Source organism: Cebus imitator, unplaced genomic scaffold, assembly GCF_001604975.1.
Source record: "Cebus imitator isolate Cc_AM_T3 unplaced genomic scaffold, Cebus_imitator-1.0 Scaffold160, whole genome shotgun sequence".
NCBI classification, from domain to species: domain Eukaryota; kingdom Metazoa; phylum Chordata; class Mammalia; order Primates; family Cebidae; genus Cebus; species Cebus imitator.
In genome coordinates this window covers 1,179,194-1,198,959 of record NW_016107475.1, presented here as the reverse complement: position 1 = coordinate 1,198,959, position 19,766 = coordinate 1,179,194, and the positions used below count along the sequence as shown (strand labels likewise).

At 39.6% G+C, this 19,766-nt stretch overlaps 1 protein-coding gene across 3 annotated transcripts in view; it reads left to right on the top strand.

The window, feature by feature from the left end:
- Nucleotides 1–19,766, top strand: part of LOC108314726 (sine oculis binding protein homolog) — a 167,636-nt gene that overhangs the window by 25,074 nt on the left and 122,796 nt on the right. For all 3 annotated transcript variants that reach the window (XM_017543740.2, XM_017543738.1, XM_017543739.2), the window contains exon 4: nt 17,593–17,744. In XM_017543740.2, the coding sequence (XP_017399229.1) occupies nt 17,593–17,744 (152 nt within the window). The remainder of the gene's footprint in view (nt 1–17,592; nt 17,745–19,766) is intronic.

The following is a 19,766-nucleotide window of genomic DNA, read 5'->3' as shown; positions in this document are numbered from 1 at the left end:
AAAAAAAAAAAAAAAAAAAGTGGTGGGAGGAATTGTTCATCATGAACACTGATGCAAAAATATTGAGCAAAATTATAGCAAATCAAAGTCAATGATATATACAAAATGTTAATACATCATGACTAATTTAGATGTTTTTCTAGGAATGCAAAGTTGGTTTAAATTTTAAAAATCAGTCAATATGATTAACAAAATAAAGTAAAACCTCTGATAAAGTAAAACCGTTAACAGAATAAAGTAATAGATGCAGAAACAATTTTGATAAAATTTAACATTATAAGTGATAAAAAAAACTTTTGGCAAGGGAGGAATAGATCTTCCTTAATCTACCCAAAGGTATCCACAGAACACCCCACAGTAAATATTATACTTAATAGTGAAGTATTGAAAGCTTTCCTCTTGATATCGAGAATGAGATTAAAATAACCATTACTGGCTGGGTGTGGTGGCTCATGCCTGTAATCCTAGCACTTTGGGAGGCTGAGGTGGGCAGATCACTTGAGGACAGGACAGGAGTTTGAGACCAGCCCAGCCTTCATGGCAAAACACAGTCTGTACTAAAAATACAAAAACTAGTAGCATGTGGTGGTGCACTCCTGTAATCCCAACTGCTCAGGAGGATGAGGTGGGAGAATTGCTGGAACCCAGGAGGTAGAGGTTGCAGTGAGTGAAGGTTGTGGTGAGCTGGGATTGCACCAGTGTACTCCAGCCTGGGTGACAGAGCAAGACTGTCTCAAAAAAAAGAGAGAAAGAAAAGAAAGACCAGTATCGCCACTTCTATTCAATTTTGTACTTTGTACTGGAAAACAAATTAACAAACAATTATTTAATAAGGAAATAAAAAGAAATAAGAAACTCAAGATTTGAAAGATAGAAATGCTATTTTGTATAGACCTCCCTACAGTCAATCTGTGGTTTAACTATTATAATTCACAACTCAATTTATCAAAGTCTCTAAACACAGTCAATATCTGCAAATCAATTATATCTCTATATTCTAGCCATAAAAATTTCAAAACTGAATGTTAAAAAATGCAATTTAAAATAGTATCAGACCCATCAAATACCTGGGAAAATAATCTTGTAAAATATGTGTAAGATTGTTACGCAGAGAATCATAAACATTGCTGAGACAAGTTAAAGAAGACTTAAATTAATAGAGGGACATACCATGTTTATAGATTGAAGACTAAATATTGTAAAGAGGAAGATTCCTCGTAAATTGATCTATATATTTAAATCTAGTTCTGATAAAAATCCAGCATAAAATTTTGTGGACATTAAAAAGTTATTTTTAAAATGTATATGGAGGTGCAAAGGAGCAAGAATAGTCCAGACAATCTTGAAGAAAAAAAAATATTGGAAGACTTATACTCTTAGATATCAAGATTTATTGGAAGGACAGAACAATTATGACAGTAGGCAAGGATGCAAGGATGTATGTATAAACAATTACAACAGAGCCCAGAAACAAATCTAAATTGATACTTGACTCATGATGAATATGTTAGTCAGCTCAGGCTGACAAAAAATACCATAGACTGGGTAGCTTAGACAAACCAAAATTTATTTTCTCACAGTTCTGGAGACTGGAAGTCAAGATCAAAGTGCCAGAAAGGTCAGTGTCTGGTGAAGGCTCTCCTCGGATTGTAGATCGCTGCCTTTTTACTGTGTCTTCATGTGGTTAAGGGAGAGAAAGAAAGCAGGCTCTCTGGTGTCTCTTCTCATAAGGGTACTAATCCCACTGGACAGGGCCCCATCCTCATTATCTCATTTAACACTAATTATCTTCCAAAGGTCTCATCTCCAATTGCCTTCACATTGAGGGTTAGAGCTTCAGCATATGAATTTGGGGGACACACAAACATTCAGTCTACAACAACAAAGATGACATGGTAGAGCACTAGAGAAAGGATGGTCTTTTCAATAAATGTGTTTATGGAAAAAAAATGTAAGTTGATTCTCCATATCATTCTAAAAAATTCTAGATGGATTGTCGATCTAAATATGACAAGTAAAACAATAGAGCTTCTAGAGAATGCCTAGGGGAATATATTTGTGATCTTGAATAGATCAATATTTCTTACACTATATACGTAAAGCACTAACCATAATGGAAAAAGTTAACTACGTATAATAAAATTAAGAATGAAGGCCGGGCGCGGTGGCTCAAGCCTGTAATCCCAGCACTTTGGGAGGCCGAGGCGGGTGGATCACGAGGTCAAGAGATCGAGACCATCCTGGTCAACACGGTGAAACCCCGTCTCTACTAAAACTACAAAAAATTAGCTGGGCATGGTGGTGCGTGCCTGTAATCCCAGCTACTCGGGAGGCTGAGGCAGGAGAATTGCCTGAACCCGGGAGGCGGAGGTTGCGGTGAGCCGAGATCGCGCCATTGCACTCCAGCCTGGGTAACAAGAGCGAAACTCCGTCTCAAAAAAAAAAAAAAAAAAGAATGTTCGTTGATTTAAAAAAATCTTTCAGGTTACTTGGTGGATACAATGTGTGTTGCTCCGGTGATGGATGCACTGAAGGCCTTGACTTCACCACAGTGTGATATATCAATGTTGTTAAATTGTATTTATATTCCATGAATTTATACAAATAAAAAAAGAAAAAAAATCTTTCAAAAGAATGAAAAAGCAAATCACTGAGTACCAGATGATGTTTATGATGCATTTCCCTGTAAAAGACTCATATCGACAATGTATAGAGAACCTCTATAAATAAAAAATAAAACAGCTCAATAGAAAAATCAGAAAAACTTGTAAACAGACCCTTCATCAAAGAAAATATCCAAGTTATCAATAAACAGGAAAAGTTTTTCAATCTCATTACTCATTAGGGACATCAGATTTAAAATCATAGTGAAAGACCAGTAAACACATGAGAATGGCTAAAATGAAGAAGACTGACAATACCAAGTTTGAAGAGGACATGGAGCAACTGGGACTCTCATGCATAGCTGGTGAGAGTGTAAATACATATAACCACTATTGAAAGCTGATTGGCAATATTTATTAATGCTGAATATACACATATGGAAAAATTTACACAATTAAGCATTTTAAAAATGTATAAGGCAGTAATTCTATCTTAGGTATGTACACAACACAAATGTGTACATATGTGAGCCAAACACACATAAAATAACCTTCATAGCAGCATTTATTCGTAATAGCTAAAAACTGGGAACAACCCAAACGTTCACCAGCAACTATTAACATACACTTGGGATTCCCTAGATGGGCTTAGGTGGGTAAGTGTAGGTCCTGAAGTTGAGTGTAAAATTGTGTATATATTATATATGCACAGTTTAGGAAAGGCTGGTGTTTTTTTCTCAAAAAGATCTTTGTCTCAAAAAATATTAAGAATTCCTGCCTGCATACAAGACCTAGATTTCCATAGTTTTTAAGAAGATTTTAAACTACTCCTAATTTAACAACTAAGACCTAGAATGTAATTTAACTTTTTAAATCCTATATTTAGTCTGTTCATCGTTTTCTCAAATCAAGAGAATATTTAAAATGTCATCATTCCTTATTATTAAGAAATTATCACCAAGTGAAATGCAAATTGTGTCATGGTGAAGCCTAAAAATTAAGTTATAGGCATAAATATACCTCACTGTGGTCTACTTGAGAGCTGCATCTGATATGGTATAAAGTGTAGAGAAATTAGGGGGCACTGGGTGAGTGACAAAAGTAGAATATATCTCTATACCAGTTGTTCTTATCAGGGGGTGACTTGGCCCCCAGGGGACATTTGGTAATATCGGGAGACATTTTTGGTTGTCACAGCTGGGATAAGGGCTACTACTGGCATCTACAGGGTAGAGGCCAGGTATGCTGCTAAATGTCGTGTAATGCACAGGACAGCCCAAACAGATTATCCAGCTGAAAATGTCAACAATGTTGTACTTGAGAAACCAGGCTCCACACGGATGACAGGCCTGTGTATGGGACACCTCTTGTGCCCCTCTTCAAATCCTCTTGGCCACACATGATACTTCCATGATTGCTATGGCACTTTGACCAGCTTGGGCATGTGCATTCTGGGCATATGCCTTGCACCTGTGGCATATGTCTCTAGCTTACTGCTCTGGGACTTCTCTGACATAGCAGCATGGGCATCCATGTGGATCCTTTCGGCAGTCACTCACACATGCACAAACCAGCAGTGTAGGGATTAATGTACTATATCAACAGGGCACGAGAGTTGAATAGTTTTCCTTCTTTTATCCCCTGGATAGATAGTTATGAAATGTTTTCATAAACTCCAAAGAATCACCTCTGCAGTTGAACACCGGTCTCCCTTAGCAGTGGCCAACTCAATAACACATCCTTCTTTTGGCTCTGTCTGCTCCCTAGGTTCATTTCCCTTGTCCCTCAACCCTGCTTCCTGGCATCACATGCCCAATAAAGCACCTACATGCAAGTCTTTGACTCAGATTCTGTTTTCTGGGAAACTCAGGATGAAATACCATGTGTCTGGAAGTCCGCAGTGAAAGACCAGAAGTTAATGGAAGACAATATAAAAAAGTTAGAAATTTTATGAACATTTGTCTTTTTCCCTTTAAAGTCCAGCATGAATATATAATGAAAGAGTAAAAAGAGGGTGGCAGATTCTCAGTGGTACAATAACAGAGCACTCAGAAAGGGCCATTTCTAAAATTGTCCTGTCAGCCAAAGAATTTTCTAAGCCTCTTATGATAGGGGTAAGGAAAAACAGTGGTGGCCACACAGAAGAAGAAGAAGCAAAGAAAATCAGGGGTTTGAGTTAAAGGGGAAAGAAAAAAGAATATCCTTCAACTCCTTTAAATGGATCACGTTATTGTGAGAGATTTAGAATGCTAGAATTTTACTTAGAAGAAACCAAGAAGATTATCTAATTGAAGTCCTCTTTTACAGAAGAGGAAATGAGGTCTGGAGAGGGCAAATGACCTTCTCAAGGTCACTCAGTTGCCTTAATGACAGAACCAGGTTCAGAACTAACTTCTGAAATGAGGACACCATCTATAATCATGGATTCTGAATCATATACTTCTGTGATTCTGGAGGCAGCCCACAACTTTAAACTTTCTGGAGTTATGACCTAGCTAGGATAATACTTTCAGGATACCCTGTCCCAGGTCATCAAGGAGGTAAGATGCTAACAGAAAATAAGAGGAAATGTCAGCTGTGCCTTTCCTTTCTTGTTAGAGGGTGGCTGCGTTTCTGGCATTTCTTGTTATTCTAGGGACATTCCCATTGCTGACTTCTCAAAGTTCCTGTTAAATAGAGAAGACTTAGTTGATTAACTTGACCAAGGAGAGTAGTAATAATGATCCCACTCTGTTCTGTGGCTTTTCACTGGTGTTTCCCTCTATGGCAACATTGTCTTCAAAGGCAGTGCCCTTGGCTACCTCCCTCCATTCCCCCACTGGGTATCCAACATCCAAGGTACACCTAGTGAAGATGCTTTTCTTTTCCTTGTGCTTAGGCCCCAGGTCAGACATTTTATTCTAGTGAGCAAGACAGATATGCTCCCGTCTTACCTGGCTCACAGCCTGGTGAAAGAGACAGACATTAAATAAATAAATAAATAAAAACAACTTGCTGAGTGCGGTGGCTCATGCCTGTAATCCCAACACTTTGGGAGGTCGAGGCAGGTGGATCATGATGTCAGGAGTTTGAGACCAGCCTGGCTAACATGGTGAAACCCTGTCTCTACTAAAAATACAAAAATTAGCCAGGCGTGGTGCTGGGTGCCTGTAATCCCAGCTACTCTGGAAGCTGAGGCAGGAGAATCGCTTGAACCTGGAAGGTGGAGGTTGCAGTGAGCCGAGATCGCACCACCGTACTCCAGCCTGGGTGACAGCGAGACTCCATCTCAAAAAAGAAAAAAAGAAAAAAGAAAAAATAATAATCAAGTCTGAGAATTACCAAGTCCAGAGTGCTATGGGATCTGACCAGGTTTGGGGCCAGGGACAGTCTACCTAGGATGAGGTTTAAGATAAGGTACGAAGGACTGAATTCATCAATAGGACTAAACTGGTAAAGGATTTTAGGGTTGTGAAGGAGGAAGCAGTACATGTAAAGGCTGAGTGGAGGGAAGGTCTCAGGGAAGTGAAAGAAGCCAGAATCCAGAAAGCAGACAGGCTGAGAGGCTGGCCTGGTCTTGGGAGCTGTGGAGACCATGCCAGGAATGCCACTTTCTTCTTGAGGGCAGTAGAGACCATTGAAGGGTTTTGAGCAGGTGAGAGCAGTGCTTATATCTGTGTTTCAGAAGAATGTTCTAGATGCAGAATGGAGAGAGGGAACTACATGAGAGTGAGTTAGGAGACTACTTGTAGTATGGGCAAGAGGTATTGGTGACTTTACTGGGATTGAGAGCAACAAACTCCATGAAGACAAGGCACCTAAAACAGTGCCTCATGTATAAGTAGACTTGATAAATACTCATCAAATGAATGAATGAATGATTTTTTTTTTTTTTTTTGAGGCAAGGCTTCATTCTGTTGCCCAGGCTGGAGTCAAGTGATGCCGTTATGGCTCGCCACAGCCTCAAACTCCCTGAGTTCAGGTGATCCTCCCACCTCTGCCTCCTGAGTATCTGGGACTACAGGCATGCACCATCATGCCCAGCTAATTTTTATATTTTTTGTAGAGATGGTGTTTCGCCATGTTACCTAGGCTGGTCTCAAACTCCTGGGCTCAAGCAGTCCACATGCCTTGGTCCCACAAAAGGCTGGGATTACAAGCATGAGCCACTACACCCAGCTATATAAAAATATTTAGGAAGACCTGGTGATTAATCAGCATGTGGGAGGTGAGAGGGAGGGAAAAGCCAGGAAAGATGCTAGGTCTCTGCCATCAGGTAACTGGGTAGATGATAGAGCCAGAAACTGAGATGGGAAACACAGTGAAGGGGACTGTTAATGGAGAGGGATGTGTACGCAGCTTTGAACTTGACCTTGCTAAGATGTCTGGGAGGCAGTTGAACATAGTAGCTCATGAAAGATAACTGTGTTGATTTGGGAATCATCGTATTATAGATGGTAACTGGAGTCACAAAAATACATAGACAGTGCCACTGAAGAGGAATGTGTAGAGAGAAGAGAGTGCTCTGAAGGATTTCTTGTTGGTGTTGCCCTCTACTTTTCCCATAGTGGGACTATTTTGGCATGCTGTGTCTCATTACATTCCAGAGTAGGGATTGACATGGGACCCCTTCAGAGAGTCCCTCAACCAATCATTGCTCTAAAAAATGTAAATATTTCAAGGTGAGAAGAGTGAAGTAAATTATCTTATTGAAAATTTCTAGCAGGTTCATCTTGGCTCTTTTAAAACATTTAATTGAATGCAGGTTTGCATAGCCTTCAAACTACTGAACTTGACTTTCTGGGTGTGACTGCAGTTCAGGGCATTGAGGTAAGAAAAGGGGCTGAGGAGGAGAACAAGCAGTGCCCTCTGAGTGCTTTGTCCTTCCCAGGTGTCTGTTTGATGCACAGTCTCTAGCCTGTCACTTTGCCTACCCTAGGAGGTGGCTCTGAGTGGCCTGCTGCTTGGCAGGACTGGCTGGAGCGGCGAGAAGGGACTTGGCTTGCTTTTCTGTCGTGATAGGCTACTTGTGCTCCCCTCCAGTGAAGATACCTACACCCCACTTCTACAGTCACCAAGAACATCTGGCTCCTATGACCTCCTTATGGTGTTGGAGCCCTGGGAGCAGGCCAAGCTTATCCTTGGTCATTTTCTCCTGCATGATGGCAATTTACACTAGGGGTACCCACTGGAAGCTCTTTGAGGCCTTGTTAGTGTCCATGCATGTCTTGTTAGTCACTGCATTTCCAGCTCCTTGTACCGTGCCTGGCACGAAGCTGAGTAAATAAATGAATTTTTTGTCTACCTCTGGGGAGATTTGTCAACCACTGTGGGACCTGTTACGTGTAATTCTTGAGACAGTCAGATCTCAGAAGGGGAAATGAGCCCTACAGGTAAAGAGCAGGCGACGGCTCTTCTTGCTCTGAGGTCCTGTATAAAGCAGCTTGACCTTTTAGTCTTTATATGCTGCCACTTGTATTTCTTTGAAGATGGTCCCCCTCTAGGCCTCAGAATTGGTTTTCTATGAGTGGTAGATTTGCTGAAGCACACTTTTTGACTTTACTCCCTTGTCCCTCATCACATTCATTTGTGAACTAGATGCTGAGTAGACTTCAGCCATCTAGGAGAGCGAAATCTAGTGGATAGCAAACCCATGATTGCAGCGTAATTGTCCCAGGACATCTTAGATTGCTCCAAGGGTCAGATTGAGGGCCCAGGGATGGGGGATATGATTTTACTTGAGCATCCTGTCTATGGCAGCCATCCAGTGAACATGAGCTATTTAGTCTGTATTACTCTCTCTTTGTCTTGTTGTTGATTTCTGCCAGGTTCTCTGTAGGGCTTTATAGGAAAAGGATTGCCTTCTCTGTATTTGATGCGAGTAACAGACACCATGGGACCTTGTGGACCATGGGTGTCTTTAGTCAGTCTGAACATGCATATTGAGGACTAGTAGGTGTTGGTCAGCGTGCCCAGCACTGACCACATGGCTGCAGGCCTTGTCTTTCTGCATAGTCCAGGCAAAGGAGGCTCCTGGCAACTGAGGATATAATTCTGGGCAAAAGAGAAGAAACCTTTCTGATAATTAATGACCCACATGGAAATGCTCATGCCTCATTGCTGATATAGGGCAGTGGAGCAACATGTTCCAGAAGGCTTCCTCAGAAGTCCAGTCTTGGGAATTCTCTGTGAAAAGACGTGTCCACTGTTAAATTTGTGAGATTTGGAAGGCAGGCTCTATTTCCTTTCAACAGATTCTTAATTATGCATTGGTGGAACCAAAGTGTCCTGCTGTAAAAAGCCTGTTGTTTAACTTTGTTTAGCCTGCTGTTTTCCATTCATATTTAATCATGGAAGTATTTCTTAAAAATCACATCCATGTAAGTACCCCATGGGCTTAGTGTTCTGTGGAATGTGCTTTGGGAAGTGTTGCATGAAAGATGCTGGGTTTTCCTTACTCTAAAATTCTGCATTTTCCCTTTCCTATTCCAGTTTCTTAGGGTGAGTACATAGAAAAGACAGACTCTGCAGTGAACACTGAGAAGCAGAGGTGAGGCTGTCAAACTTAACAAGAAGAAGCTACTTCACTGGCAAGTCAGTGAAATTATGAGGAAATACTCAAATTAATATCAGGGAGCTGGAGACACATGGACTCAGTAGTGTCATGTTAACAAATCCAAGTTCAACGTGGTATTCAAGAGAGAAGTACTATTTTGTGACTTCATGAGTCTCTTTCTTTTGCTCTCCTTTGTTGGAGTATGGGAAAATAAATGAGGAAGGGAGATTGGCTGTAAAGCAACTTCATTTTGTTTGAATTTGACTCCAGAGTCAATTTCCCCAAGAATTCTGTGGACTTTTCCCTACTCTGCTTTGACTAGAAGCACAGGAAGATGAACACTCAGAAATTTCAGTTATTTCTGAGTTGGTAACATTCCTACATTTTGATAATTGATTTCGTCTCATTCTTAAATCTGTTCTTTTCATTTCCACTGTCCACCCTATAGGTTCAGGACTTCATCCCTTTTCCTCTGCAGCCATTAATTCATCTGTCCATTTATTCATTTATGAAGCACGAGCACTGCTCTGTGCTAGGTACTGAAGACACAAGGGAGAATGAGACACGGAGAATGCTCTCACTTTGCTTACTGAGGCTGCTAGATGTGGAACTGGATTCTAGTTTTCAAATTCGGATCTTTTCTATTGAAGTAACATTTCTTAACACATCTCTGGTCCTGTCATGGTTTTCTTTTCTGGTTTTTTTGTTTGTTTGTTTGTTTTTGAGATGAAGTTTCACTCTTATCACCCAAGCTGGAATGCAGTGGTGCCATCTTGGCTCACTGCAAACTCTGCCTCCCAGGTTCAAACAATTCTCCTGCCTTACCCTCCTGAGTAACTGGGATTATAGGCACCTGCCACCGTGCCTGCCTAATTTTTTTTTTTTTTTTTTTTTGTATTTTTAGTAGAGACAGGGTTTTACTAAAACCTGGTTTGAAACCAGTTGGCGAGGCTGGTCTCGAATTCCTGACCTCAAGCGATCCACCCACTTTAGCCTCCCAAAGACCTGGGATTACAGGTGTGAGCCACCACTCCCGGCCTGTCATGTGTTATCAAGAAACATTTGGGAGCTTCTTATTACCTGTGGAATAAAGACGAGCCTTCTCCCTCCCCTGATGGCAAAATGACATCCATGAGACTCCTTGTTCAGGCCCCTTCAGCCCCTGTCTAATCTACTTTTCCCTTCACACAAACTTGGTCAACTGGATGACTGTAGGATTCCTGCCCACTTGGAGCCTGTGCCACTCTCTGACCCCTGCAGCTCCTCTGTCCTTTCCCTACTCTTGAACTCCTCCACCTTCCAAATCCTTCAACTCAAATACTGTGCTCTCTGGAATGGCTCTCACAACTGTCTGAACCTCTCTTACTGCATTCTTCCTGTCATAGATGAGTCACACACCTCAGGTCTATCCAGCTCACATGTAACCATGTAATTCTTTCTGGAATCACATTCTTTATACTTATATCTATATCTATGTCTATCTTCATAATGTGGATGTAAATAATTTAAAATTGGGTGGAATGTTCCATTAGAAAATTGAAAACATTTTAAAGTCTGTCATTTTTCTGTAATTTTGTATAACATATGCTCATTCCTTTTACTTATTGGAACCAATTTTTAATTTATGTGTAGCAGATTTAGATTTTATTTTGGGGTTAAGTACTATTCTGTTTAGAGAGAAGTAGACTATTTAAGTTCTTGAAATAACTTCAAATCTATTTTCAAAAGAAAATTAGGGATAATTTAGATGCTATGTAGATTCGTGTAGTATTATGGACCTCTGTCATTTAATTGCATTATCCTTTTAATGAGAGCTGTGTTTCAATAAAATTTTACATTTCAGACACCGCTCTTTGGGAATTCTTGATAGTTCAGTTGCCAAGGTGGCAGACATTTTTAGTTGTTGCTCTGATACTTTTTAAATGAGCAAACTTCTCAGGCACTTAGGAAGATCCACCCATGTGTGGATAGTTAACGTAATAATTACAAAGAATTCCCATCTATTAATTACAGAATATCTGGCAGTGCAGTGATATATTTGGCAACATCTTGTCAACTATTAATTCAAGTTAAGTACTTTTTTAAAAGAATAGCTGTAAGTGAGGCTTTTATTAATTCTAATGGCTTTACTCTGAAATAATCTACATTAGTGAAATTTAACCAATTACTGGGTTGTTCTTTGTATTCAAGGATAGTGGTTTTACAGATGTCATCCATGGGAGGGGATGTGATTGAAGAGACTGGTGCCTGGTCACCGGGCCTCTCCAGACTGCATACAGCAGACACCTACCCTTTTCTTGTGGTTCTAATTGCCACTAGTTCTAAGGAAGGCTCATTTTCATATAGAATATGCATATTTAATCTTATTTGATCCTCACCGTAGCTATTGTTAGGGTGGGCATTATCAGGCCTTGATCAACTTACTCTTGTCACACACAACTAGAAGAGGCAATATTAGTACTTTCACCCAAAGTCCTCTGTCTCCATCTCTCTGTGCTTCACCACACTGTCTTTCAAATAGTAGCAACTTAGATTTGCAAAGCAATATACATCTACTACCTCATTTGCTTAAAAAATAGTCACCCGCTTGAGATTGTCATAAGTGGACCTGCCTGTTGCTTTTCTTTTCTGGCAATCCTTAGCTATATGCCACTGTCTACTGTGTTTCATATTCATACTTAAAAGTCACTCTGAACACATTTGACATGTTCTACAGTGTCATCACCCTGTCCACACTGCCTTCCTTTGGCTGCCCTCAGGTTGCTCTAGATCTTTCCAAGGCTAGACATTAGTTAAGTAATATGTCCCAACTCTCCCATCTTTGCCTCTCTGCCTTTCTCATTGGAACCCTATCCTCAGCCCTTTTTCCCATTCCTTGTAAAAACATATTCTTCAGAAAGAATCATTCATTTCAAAGCCTAAATCATTATTTACAAGTATATATTGAGCCTCCTTGCTTTCAGGGAATTTGTGTTTGAATAGTTTATAAGAAACATTTAGCCAAAGAAATGACCTTCTAGTAGTAGAATTTAATCTTAGTGAGCAGCTGAAGGATAATTTTTTGAAGCTAGGATATTCTTACTGCCACCCTTGAAATTACAGAGGTAAGGGGTCTCCCATTTCACCCACACAGAAAGTCAGCCTTATCCATGTCCTGCTATGATCCCTGCTCCTTAGAAAAGAGAAGGCTGGCAAGAGTATTGCTTGCCTGTGGGTAGAATAACTGCTTCTTGAGATCCACATATTATTGGTTCTATCTTATCATTTAATGTTTAAGTAGCACTTACTGGTGCAAGTTATATAGAATGTTTGCAGCAAATCCATGTCTCATAGTCATAAAGAAATAAAGGCTTGCACTGTGGGCCTTTAACTTATTTTTAAAAAATCAATCAACAAATATTGATTGAGTAACACTTCGGCTGTCTCCTCAAAGACATTTTGACCTTTTTGATTTCATTTTCTTTGTCTATTGTCTATTTTCTTTGTCACCGAGCAGTGTGCTGTGTTAAGTAGCAAAATCTGTGACAGCTTTTAGTCCTTTTTGTAGAGAGGGGTCTGTGAGGATGGTTTATAATCTTACTGCTTAGAAAAACCGTGGTATCTAAGGTATAGTGGTCGAGAGCTTGGGCTCTGGAATCAGATGGCCTGGTCCTCAGTCAGGCTCTGATATGTACTCAATGGGTGATTAGGAGCAAATTACTTACTATATAAACTCACTTTCCTTATTCACATAATGGAGATTAATATTAATACCTGCCTGGTTGTTGGTGTTTGTGAAAAAGATTAAATAACATTGAAATGAGCCATGCACTGTGCGGGCACCTACTAAGTACTGCCAACTCTGCTGATGTTCTTTGTGGTTTAGTGGTACCAGTTTTCTCTGGGTCTCCTTGTATGTTCGCTCCTAGAACACGGGGAATTGTACAGAAGCTCCTGGTGGACTCTGAAGAAGTTTTAACTTAGATTGCTTTAAAGTCTTTGGAATTGAATTATTTCAAAAAGGAATTTCTCTCTTCGAAGAAGTTATGAAGAAAGCAAACTTTAGCTCTAGTTTCTTGCCAGCTTTCCAGGCCGTGTCTTTATTTTGTTCTTAAATATAGCTGCTGCCAGCCGGGTATGTGGCCCACACCTGTAATCCCAGCACTTTGAGAGGCTGAGGTGGGTGGATCACAAGGTCAGGAGATCGAGATCATCCTGCCAACGTGGTGAAACTCCCGTCTCTACTAAAAATACAAGAATTAGCTGGGCATGGTGGCTTGCACCTGTAGTCTCAGCTACTCAGGAGGCTGAGGCAGGAGAATTGCTTGAACCCAGGAGGCAGAGGTTGCAATGAGCTGAGATTGTGCCATTGTACTCCAGCCTAACAATAGAGTCTCCTCAGACTGCCTTGCACCTTGTCTCAAATATAATCCAGATCTTTCATTGATTATCTGGATGTGTGCATTCTAGGAACTGTTGGAGGAGATAGATGTTCCAGCAAATACTTTCAGAATTTCCCCTCAGACTTGGACTCCTGTGAAAGTTACAAAGGGGTGGTAGATCTACAGTTTAATTACCCAGTATCCATTAATGCCCTACTGATTTTCTTTGGGTGCTGGTCAGGTAAGTTAGTATGCATGTTTATAGCCAATTCAAATGCCCCAAGAAAATCACTGACCAATGGCCATCCTTATTTTTAAAAGTAACCAGATAATGCAATTTCTCAAACACTTTCAGCAGGGCATTTCAGAAATGCTTGGTTTCACACTTCGCTGCACTGTAATAAATAAATACAATTTTGATTTCATCTTGGAGTAATTAATCTGAACTTCTTCTGGGACGTAAGGTAGAAAAATGTTCTATAGCTCTTTGAATATTAGATTGGAAAGAAAATGCCTTAAACATTCTGCTTAATTAAATTCTAAAGAGGTGGTACAAAATTTTCATGATTAATTGAAATATGCATATTTTGACTGATACATATTTATATTACATTATCATATGAAAATTTTATTATGTTATACAAACTGTTCTCTTTGGAAATGTGATTTAATGCTGTAAACATTTTGCATTTGTTGTTGCATTGTTTATTATAAAAATGCACAGCCTAATGGCTGTAAGATAATGTAATGTAAAAATCTGTTATGCGAATCTTCTCTGAGGTAATCTCAAGTCTCTAATGGCACAGACCGTTAGCCAAAATATAAGATAGGTAATTAGGTTTTCCCTAGCTTGAAGAAATATTTTTTAAAATAGAAAAAAGTTTTAAAGCAGATCAAGTTAGAAAAGTTAAAGTGCTGAAGCCTTCTATTTTGCCAGTGGAAAGCATGCACTTCATTTCCAGGTTTCAGGTAGAAAGAGATGCAGGTGTTGAAGTGGACTGATCGCTTTGGCTTTAACCACTTAAGAAGCGTTCACTTTTCTAGGGGTGCAGTCATAAGATATGGGGACACCATCTCATGTCTGGTGGCAGAATTTTGAACTATATTTTGCCTGACAATATTAATTTAGATAATCACAGTTCTTTTTTAGTTTCTAAAATGTATTACTAATATAAATGACTTTTATAAATCTAGAATGCCTGGGATACCTGAAAAAATTTTTTTTTTAAATTTTTTGAATAACCCGATTATCAGACTGTTCTTTGGATCATTAGCTGCTGGTAAAAGTTTAATACCAGGAAAGGAGAAATCTGATGGGAGTTTTCCAAAGCATATACCTTTGTGAAACAAAATTTTACAAAAAATTGCTGGGAACATTGACTTATTTAAGAAGGCAAATGCTAACCATCATTTTCAGAGTTTTCCAACTGCCAGATATAAAAGTGCACAATTTATTTTGTCTCATCTCATATTGTTGCTTTGTAGTAAGAATGATTTATAAGAAATAATCTGTTTTAAAATTCTACCTTTTTGTTCATTTGTTAGGTCCATTGTAAGAAAGTATTCTTGCCTCTCTTTAAAAAATGACAGGTGGGTCTGTCTGGTGATGATGGATTGAAGCTTGAGAAAGACCCCGGAGCTACCCTTTGACCCCAAGCATCATTCCTCCAGGCCTGGCCCAAGCCTCACTCCTCCAGGCCTGGCCCAAGCCTCATGCTAAGCCCTGGCCTTGTGAATAGCTTTGCACTCTGCTCTTTCTCATCTCAGTGTTGGTCCATTATAGTTAAGGACCTAGGTCTTAAACAATTTTGTACTTTGTTTTACAAGTCAGATTATTTAAAGGAAGAAACAATGACAGGGACCTAGTGCATGTTCTAAAATGGCTCCTTGGGATGTGGGGATCTCCTCATTAAACTGTGAGGCCAGATGATTTCCCACATAAATCTTTTTCCTTACAGATTTCACCAGAATCAAGCTTACTGCCAGTGGATCATTTATGAGAATTCTGCTGTATCATCTTCTTTTTCAGGAATTTAAGATTTTAAGACATCTTATCAATTGGGAAAAATAGAAACTATTAGTTGCTATCTAGTTTAGTAAAGACAGGTGATTATTTTAAAATAAATGCTCTTTCTAATCTAAGAAAACTCCTTCATATGCTAAGGTAAATTATAGAGCTTTGCTAATTTTTCATACCATTGTATAATGTTAATATGTAGAGAGATACCATATTAGAGATCATGTAAAATATAAATAAAAGCTTGCTTTTATTTATTTATTTTATTTTTAAATTTTTTGTTAATGATATTCCTGAAATATCAGAAAGCTTGCCTTGAATAGAACAATTTATTAAATACAGTAATTGTTTGACATTTGAATTTATATTATGCCATTTAAAGAAAGTTATGTGATCAAAAATGTTTGACATCAAAGGTCATTTTTTTATACTGTCTCATTTGATAATTAACAATAGATCACAATATGTAATTTGTGAAATACAAAAAGGTCATTAAAATGGCAATATTTATTCCACTGAGGTAAATAAAATGCTGCACGTAGTTCGGAGTGGTGATACTCAGGGGGAAAAGGCTGTATCACTGCACTACAAATTAGTTTGCTTCTAATTTTGCAGGCTGATGACCACACTGCCTCAAACTAAATCTCTTCCCTGGAAATGAAATGATTGCATGACAGACTCTATGAACCATGAATATGTCAACAACTCATGGACCAGGCTTTGCTTAGCAATTGGTCTCTGGGGGATTTTATCTAGAAATCAGACAACACTATACTAGTGCTTATTGGGGATTTTGTGATTATCATTCATGTCTGGAGCATGAGTCTGGGTTAAGAAAAAAAAAAAATCCATAAAGGAAGAAGAGATGTGGCAATCAGTCACACACACACACACACACACACACACACACACACCCCTGCTGTCAATTGGGAGGACAGAGAAAACTCAAGGTGTAGCAAAAGCCACTAACAGGCAACAAGGAATTATTACTTGGGTGTCTACTTAAAGCTTCCTTTTGTCCACACCCCTCAAAGAGGCCAGTGTTTCCCAGACCCGAATATCACCATCATAATTTTTGTCATAACTTCTGAACACCTACACTATGATTTACTAAATATATTTTACTAATTGACTCACTTTAAAATCCTTTCTTTGTTTAAGCAGTAGTGTTTGTGATATTATGGGCTCGTTATGCTAGTTAAATTTGTTTTCTTCTCATGCAAAGGAAAATAAATACAACAATTTAAATAGTAGAAATATTTGCAAACCACCTAAATTCATTCTGGGCCACCCCATGACATGACATGAGGAGCTGGGAGGACCACCCATCTGGCTGAGAATGATCTGGCATTCCCATTACCATCCCTCCATCCAGGGTCCATGAACCACATGACATGGAGGAGAATTTCAACCAGGCCTGCATCTCCCTTAGGACACCAGCCCAGAAGGCTGCATTGTCAGAGTCTGTTCAGCGAGCCAGCCTTGTCTGTTTCCGTTGCCAGAATCTGGCCATGCACATCTTTCCTTTTTTGACTAACCGCATTGCTTGAGAATTATTACATTGCAAGAGTAAACAATAGCACATATCATTTAACAGTAATAGGGAACATGCCATGGTTGAGCCTGGTGCCTGGTCAAGATTCACATGAGGGTGTTCCATTTGTAAGTTGGCACCCTACAAATTATCCCACCCAGTGCAGATCCTGTAAGCTTTCACAGGACCTTTGAAGACATGAGTTGTTTTACAAGCTTCATTAGTACTGGGTCTGGTTTAACTAGGCAGATGAAGCTTTTGTTTTTGTTATTTTTTTTAACCAGGCTAAGAAGCCCTCGGAGCCCTCATGGCTCTGCAGCCATGCTCTGGTTTTTAAGTAAATATCTTTTGGAAACTTAGGAGCCTAAATAAATGAATAAAGAGAGAGGGAGAAAGAGAGGGAGAGGGAGAAAGAAAGAGCACCTCTCCTCCAAGGTCCAGAAACTAAAATCAGGCCCGGGTACTGTCAGGTTCAGGGTGTGTCTAAATTTGAAGGGATGTTTGCTTCTGATATGAACATTTTTCTTATACTTTTATTATAGAAGATGATGTGTCAAATGTACAAATAATGTGTGCCTGGTGCCAGAAAGTGGGAATCAAGCGCTATTCCCTGAGTATGGGAAGTGAGGTGAAAAGCTTCTGCAGCGAGAAGTGCTTTGCGGCCTGCCGACGAGCCTACTTCAAGAGAAATAAGGTAAGAGCACCGGAGAGAGAGGCAGCCCCCGCAGGCCTCACCAGCCCACACGCGCATGTGCCTCGTAGCTTCTAGCGGAAAACACCTCGCACCTTTTATTTTTATATTTTTATTCTTTCTGTTTTGTCCATTCCCCTTCTGTGTCACGCTTAAGCTTTTGGAATAAGGAATCCCCTTCTAACGTGTTTCTCTTGGCTTCGTGTTTGCATTCTGAGAGGGTGAATGAATCTGATGAGGACACTGTGATCACAGCTGGTATCCTCATGGCCAGTATCTTTCCAGCAGTAGAGTGCAGACTGCACTCTGTGTCCATGAAAGATAAGTGGTAGATATTTCTTATAAAAGCCAAGTAATCAGCCACAGAAGCATGGCCAGAAAGTTTTAGCCTACTCAGTTTTATTCTGGTACCCAGTGGAAATATTACTATTGCTCTTTTCAAAAATCTGACCCATGAGTTCTTGTTAAGAAAAATGTCAAGTCTCTTTTGACATCTGATGTTAAAGCTGATTAATATTGAGAAAAGATGAAATCATGAATCCATGAAACAACATTGCTCACACAGCCAAACATCTGTGAGAAGCGTGGTGGGTAAACACGGGAACAGCCATAGTTAGAATTTTTTGTTTTGTTTTGTTTTTTAAAAAGACATCACAGGTCTGAAAATGTCCTTTTTGAATAGTGTTAGCCACCACGGATGGGAAATGGAATGCATGATGTTTTTACAATCACACACACATGCACACAACTATTTTCTGAATCCTTAAAGAACTGCTATAGCCTTTGCCACCAACTACTGAGGTCACTTGCTAGTCCTCAGTTATTTTCCATTGATATGTAAAGCTTCCTTAATTCATAAAATCTTTACTAAAATTGTCCACATTTTGTTAAGTGTTTCCATTTCTATAATACAAGATCCAAATCTGTTCTTCCTTGAGGCAAACAGTTATTATTTTTCTAAAAGTGTGGTATTTACAATCCTGAAATGCTAATTATGGGCTCACTGCATTGCAAGAAGCACTGTTGCAGCAAATTATCTCCTGCAAATTTGGGTCACATTCATTCTGCCAAAAAACATAATGCCGAAAGAATTAGGCTGCAGAATTCAGCGGGGTGGAATTTTGGTAGCAGTCTCTAAGAGTTAGGCTCATAATCTTCACTGGAACAGAGAGGCAAGTAAGGAAATTGTTTGGAATTCTTTTGGGACTGTCAGCAGTCAAGTTCATTTTCCCCTGGGAGGAGCCAGTGAATCTGGGGAGGAGGGTGGGAAGAACGACACAAGGGAAACACGTTTTGTTTTAATATAGGGAGATTAAAATGATCTCCAAGACCCTCGGGCTCCCGTTTTAAATGCTGAGCACTGGAGTAACAACCCCAGGAGTGGGCCCAGTGCTTTCTTCTTCAAAGCCCTACTTACCACAACAAAATACTTTGCATTCCATCCCAGAAGATGGCTATAGAACAGGGCTTTTTGTCTTTCTCTAATTCTGAAGGGCTATGGGTCTGAATCTTGATGGGCTGCCTGTAGGGAATAAAATCAAGCAAGATGGATTTGTCACAATCCTGGTGATACATGTTTTGCAAACTGTTCTTTATAGTGAGCCTTTAAAGAAAGGCACCGGATTCCATTTGGAAAAACACTCCAGAAATCATATCTATGTCTATATTGTTTACATCATTATAAAGTTTAAGGTCAAACTGAATTTAAACTTCCACAGTGTACATTTTGAAAAATGGGTAACTGGGAACCAGGTTAGGAATTAGCATTTGGAATATGTACAGCAGGTAAAGTCAGCAATGGGAGGAGGACAATCACATTTCACTCTCTACCAGAAGTTATTGGGGGATGTCTTTGAACATCTTGCAAAACCTGGAAGTTACAGTGGTTTGGTGTTTAGCCAGTGACTTTGCCAGCTAATCCCAGTTGTCCATTAGTGTACAAACAATTCCTGCCTTCTCTGCAGTCTTCATCCTTCCTTATGTATCCCAAAGTTCTGACATGCTATGCCTTCTTGTGTGTGTGTG